The 6,000-nt window shown below is 33.8% G+C and overlaps 1 protein-coding gene across 2 annotated transcripts in view; it reads right to left on the bottom strand.

The window, feature by feature from the left end:
• Positions 1-432: 432 nt before the first annotated feature.
• Positions 433-6,000, bottom strand: part of LOC113873286 (callose synthase 9) — a 43,417-nt gene continuing 37,849 nt past the window's right edge. For both annotated transcript variants that reach the window (XM_027511337.1, XM_027511338.1), the window contains exons 49-52: positions 5,494-5,613; positions 1,987-2,037; positions 1,717-1,899; positions 433-885 (exon numbers count right to left, since the gene is read on the bottom strand). In XM_027511337.1, coding sequence (XP_027367138.1) covers positions 649-885; positions 1,717-1,899; positions 1,987-2,037; positions 5,494-5,613 — 591 coding nt within the window. In that variant the 3' untranslated portion in view covers positions 433-648. The remainder of the gene's footprint in view (positions 886-1,716; positions 1,900-1,986; positions 2,038-5,493; positions 5,614-6,000) is intronic.

The following is a 6,000-nucleotide window of genomic DNA, read 5'->3' as shown; positions in this document are numbered from 1 at the left end:
AAATAAAGTTTAAATCACACTAACCTCTCATTTCCCCCTTTCCTCCTAAATATAAACTTTAAAAAGAACAGGACAGCTCATTTTCATTCTAAATATTTTCACCTAATTTCAATGCATATTACAAGTCTCAATTTATTTTGACATCAAAAAATTAATTATCACTGACCAAAATTAATTTAAATACACATCATAATTACACCCAATAATTTAATATTGATTTTATCCAGCTTAAATATATGCGAACCCAAAGTTAGACACAGGACGTTAGCTCATTGCCCTGTAAAATCAAGAAACAATTTTTGTGCACACGGAAATATATCTACTCACTCAACACTTAGCTGAAGCTCAAAATTAATGCAAAAATAATATCAGTTCTATTTCAACTTTCATTATAAGTAGACAGTGCTAACATTCAATGATGATGGAAAAAGGTTAATCGGAATGAGAACTTAAAACTAGTAGATATTTAAATCAAATGCTACATCAAACAATTTAAATGACATCCACTAGAAAAGTGATGTTACAACTATTCACACAGCTGAAGAGACCTACAGAAAATGTAGGCTTTCTACAAGAAAATTTACTAACTCTACCGCCTCACGAAATAGATGGTATCTCATTTAGGAACAAGGCATGGACCATGTAAAACTATATCCCAGTATTTGGATTGTTCCCGGCTAGAATTAGAGAAATTTCTAACCCTCGACTAAAGGCCTGGTTAAACATGAGGCGAGTTTGGAATGTTGATACAAATGGGAACCACGAAAAGAATGCAATTGGTACAAAGATGAGCATTCCCATGCCAGCATCATACAGTCGAGCAATTGATCGAACGGATTTCCATAATCCTAGCTTCTTCATCACCGGCCTCCAAGCTGCAGCAATCTAAACAAGGACAATCAATGTACAAAAGTCAGGGTGCATACAAATGAGATATTAAAACAACTGTAAAAATTCAGCTCCATTTCAGCACATCGAATAGTGTTTGTAGCAAAAGAAGTGGGTCGACAAATGTGTAGGATTCTAGATGAGAAAAACGCAAATGCACAAGATTTCAGTGACAATCATGTGGGCAAGGTACAATTTCATAAAAAAAGAAAATGATGTAAAGGAGCAAAAAACACGAAAGAGGAGACAAAAAGTACGAAGGAACCAGTTACCCTAAAATCTTCAAACCACAAGGTACAAGCGGAAAATTGACTTATTTTTTCACCAAACCCCAGGGAATCACTGATGGGAAAAGCAAAGCCCCGTCCAGGTAATATGCTAAAATTCTAATTTTAATGACAAGATTGAAATCCTGACTGCTTCCTCTGCAATCAAGGTTGATATAAATACTAACGGCTAGTTCTCCACACAATAATATTTATGTATATTCAGGTTTGAATTTCCCTGCAAACCCATCCACGTGACCCATTTTGTGGTGACTTTTTCCAGCAAATAAACAGTATGAAATGATCACATACGCCAGTGACCATGACACACTTGATCTCCGAGCAGTTATGGCCACCCCCAATGCCTTTTGTGTGTGTGTGTGTGTGGCAGGACCAATGATAGTGTCCTGAAACCTTCTAATTTAGAACTAATCCCTGTTTGGGTGTCAGCTTGGCCATGACCATTGGCCACAAAATACTATTGTAACTTTGTAAGCATGCAATCAAATTGCAGTAAGCACAAATAACTAATAACACAAATGTATGGAGAAAAGAAACTCACAGACAGAATTCCCCATCCGGTAGGAATGAAAGCCAAAATAGAAGCAAATATGTCAGGTAAAGAGAGATCAGTCAATATAACTGCTACAGCTAAACCAGCCAGTGCCACCAAAAGGGAGAGTCCTTGTACGAAACGCAGCAGAAGCTGGAAATTGACTGATATCTTCTGGCTAAAGGTGAATACCTATTGAGAACAAATACAAGATAGCCCTCAAGATACAAAATTACTACAATACAGATTTTAACAAAACACACAGTGCATGTTTTTTACCTTAAAAAGAATTATAAGCACAGCCAGAACTACCCATGAGAATCCATAAACCTATACAAAATGCCAAACATCAGCAGTCAGTTCACTAACCAGTGCATATTATGCACATGTAGATATGTAAAATGATTTTCATACTAACACTGGACAAATATAAACAAATCAAGCCATCCTAAACATGTATATATGGATAATTTAAACATAACCAATGAGGTCAATTCCCATAAAACAAACATCACTGCAGAAAGCAGCTGCTGATACCTAGAAAGAATGGATATGATACAAGACACAAAATGGTGATATGACATTTTTAATAAAATACAACACGACAACACGGGGACACTGTAAGAAAAACAATGTTATAATTATAAAATCACACATCCTAATTTCCAAAATCCTTATCATATGTTTTTTTCTTTAAAAAAAGGGATATTTTCAGACAATATGCATTCACCATGTATTTGACAGTCAGATAGTTCAGTTTCTCAACTAGTCTTCTATACCTTTCTGGATACAAAAGTGACTCCCTTGTCCTACCTAGAGGACGGTATTAAGATCCATAAGTGCAACAAATTTAGCACCAAGCCACCAACCAATCTTGTTTCCTCTAAATTGTCTTGTATCCTTGAGATATTACAACATTCTACAAATTTAGTACCCACCAATATTATTCCCTCTAAATTATCCATTTTGGAAAATACAATACCATTTTCAGATTTTGCTTACTCCTATACTCCAAGCTGCCAAGAACTTTTGATTCAAAGTGGTAGTGTCTTAAATTCATATAGTCTTTGTTGAGATATCTCACATCGGTTAGAAAGAATCAAAATAATCTTTATAAGAACTAGGATAGTCCTCTTCCTATGAGCTAATTTTTGGGAGTGAGTTTAGCCCAATTTTCTTAACATCATATCAAAGTTCATTCCTGTTTAGCCATATGTACAAATGTCCAGTTTTGCAAATTTCATACACCAAATGTCCAGTACTAGACGTGAGAAAAGTGTGTTAAGATGTCTCACATTAATTAAAAATAGAGTTAAAATACTCCTTATAAAGGCTAAGACAGTCTTCCTCCTATAAGCTAGCTTTTAAAAGTGAGTTAGACCCAAGTTTCTTAACCGTATTAAGTAATTTCCAAAGACATGGTTTGACAAATTTAGCATGATAGTTCAACATTTTGATACGATTCAAAGTGAAGTTGATCACCAAGTTTTCAATCACCATTCAGTCTCAGATTATATTTACTTGATTGATACTTTGATGACATTGCCATTATAGGAAATAATCACCATGACATTGAGCAAGTAAAGTAGCACCTTTGAAACCACTTTCAAACAAAAGATCTTAACAAACTTAGATTAATGGAGACAAAATTTGTTGATACTAATACCTCTAGTGACCCTAGTACCAAACTTATGCCTAGTCAAGAGTCACTTTCAAATCTATAAAGATATAAAAGATTGGTTGAAAGATTAAATAATCTACTAATTATTCGTCCAAACATCTCTTTTGCAATTAATGTGGTGTGTTAGTTCTTTAACTTACCTTATGAAGGACATTAAAACGCAATAATTCACATTCTAAAATATATTAAACAAGCTCCACAAAGGAGGTTTTATATGAAGACAAATGACATACTAAAATTGTGCGACATTCAGATGGAGATTGGATAGAATCTAGTAACAGAAGGTGTATATCTAATTATTGCATCCTTATTAATAATAATTTGAATTTCTAGAAAAGCAAGAAACAAAGTGTGGTTATTTGGTCTAGTGCAGAAACAATGTATTGAACCATGGCTTCAATAACTTGTGAACTTATTTGGCTTGTATAGTTTTTCAAAGAACTAAGATTTGGAGAAGTTACACAGCCGACACTTATCCATGATACTAAAGTAGCTTCACATACTATACAAATCTAGTATTTCGTGAAAGGATCAAGCATTAACATAAACAATTGTTTTATTAGACAGCAGTGTTGTTAAATGCTGGCCATGGTGGAATTCGATGGCAGTTTTTAACTTGCCATTACAGCATTAGCATTTTCTGGCGTTTTTCCATGGCGGCCATTACGCGCATGGCGGTAACAGCAGCCATGGCAGAAATTGTTGAAAAACAGTGTTTTTGCAAGGTTGGGCAGCGAACCCGATCCTGTTTAGAGGTTGACCCGCGCATGAAAACCCTAAGATGAGTTGTTAATAGCGGCGCTAATGCACTGGTGTGGTGCGGTGGGGAGTAACTGTTGACCGCCACGTTGCTGCAAGTGGTTCATGGCCAAAACAGGCAGAAGTCACGGGTGCTATTGTGTGATTTTGGGGAAAGGAAGAAACCTTTTTTTGTTTTTCTTGTTTAACGCACTGTTTTGATTATTTTTAAAGGTAGAAAGGTCATTTACCTTTGATAAAACATATATTTCATCTTCCTCCACACTCTTCCTCTTTGCACAAAAAGTCAAAACCTTAACGTAGTAGTTTCTCCCATCCTCACCTACTCACCCACTCCAATTTGCTGGAAAAATCAGCTAATCTCGAGGGTCACCCACTCCATTTCGCCGGAAAAATCAGTTTTTCCGGTCTCCTTTGCTTTTCTGTTCAAGATCTATTTTGCTATTCATCCTCTTTTGCTGTTCAAGCTCTGTTTAGCAATTTTTGTTTAATATAACATCCATGCTGCATTGTTTTTCTCTTTTACATTGTTACTTGGAACGATGATGATGTGAACTTGAGAATTTCTATTAAATTTTTGTGTACATAAATATTATATATGCATACTATAATATTTTTTATATTTTTATTATATCCGCTATAAATCTGCCATAACTTGCCATGAGTCGCCATCTACCATTGATAACATTGTTAGAGAGAAAATCTTCTCTAGAGATATTATCACAAGTTTTGTCAATTCAAATGATTAACTATCAAATGTCCTTACCAAATCATTAAGAGATTCTCATTTTAGTTATATATATGACAAGCTCAGTGCCTCTACTTGAGAAAGAATGTTAGAAATATGTAATTATAATAATTAGATAACTATATATTTCTATTTAATTTTTGTATTAATCATTCGTATGACAAATATATATATTCAATTATATAGTTTAGAGGGAGAAAAAGGCCATAAAATAGACTGAATATGATGAGATTGATATTGATTTAATGTGAAAATATATACAGCACTAACCTTCATCTATAGTAATACTAGGTCATAATTCTAATTAAATAATTCTATAGCCTTAGATTGTCTAATTCTAGATACCCCACTTAATATGAATCACATTTGTTATGTTAAGCAGAAGAGAAACCAATGCAAAAACTGGTAAGTTATATAGTTATAGATATCATTCATGCAACAAATGTGTATTTAGGTATTAACATACAGCAAGAACTAGTCCTGTAATTTAGGAGTTAAGGAATCTCTGTATAAAAAAGGTCTATGTAGAGTAATTATTAATTATTCCAAAAGGACAGACAAAAAGAAAACAGAGAATGAAGCAAAACGCATGTAATACCGTCAATGAAGTGCTGCTTCCTTTCACGTTAAGCTTGTAAACAATACCATATTGAAAGATGAAAAATCTTAGACTGAGAATGGTCTCTGCTATCCTTGAACCCAAGCTCCTGATATGAGCCTGTTGATGGAATAATTTATGACTATTAAGACATGAAAAGATATTTGAATAACGTTAATATACAATGAAGAAATCAAAACTCAAAACTGAGTAAAATTAAGAGTGTCCGAAGGTGAAGAGGGTAAAGGGTAATATATATATATATATATATATATATATATGACAGCAATTTTGAGATCAACATTGGAAACAATAGAAGAGTCATACAATAAGCAAATATCCTCACAAGATTGTATGAATTTAAGTAATCACTAATCAGTCCCATGAGATACTATATTTAGGAAAACCAAATTTATGGTGATATGGTGCATCTTATGTAATTCTTTCATGAAAGACAAAAGACCAAGTAAATAATTTTCATCTTATCCCAAATTGCTCTTCAAAATA

This window comes from Abrus precatorius, unplaced genomic scaffold (assembly GCF_003935025.1).
Source record: "Abrus precatorius isolate BTA unplaced genomic scaffold, Abrus_2018 Scaffold7, whole genome shotgun sequence".
NCBI classification, from domain to species: domain Eukaryota; kingdom Viridiplantae; phylum Streptophyta; class Magnoliopsida; order Fabales; family Fabaceae; genus Abrus; species Abrus precatorius.
This window is presented reverse-complemented; position numbering and strand designations above follow the sequence as displayed.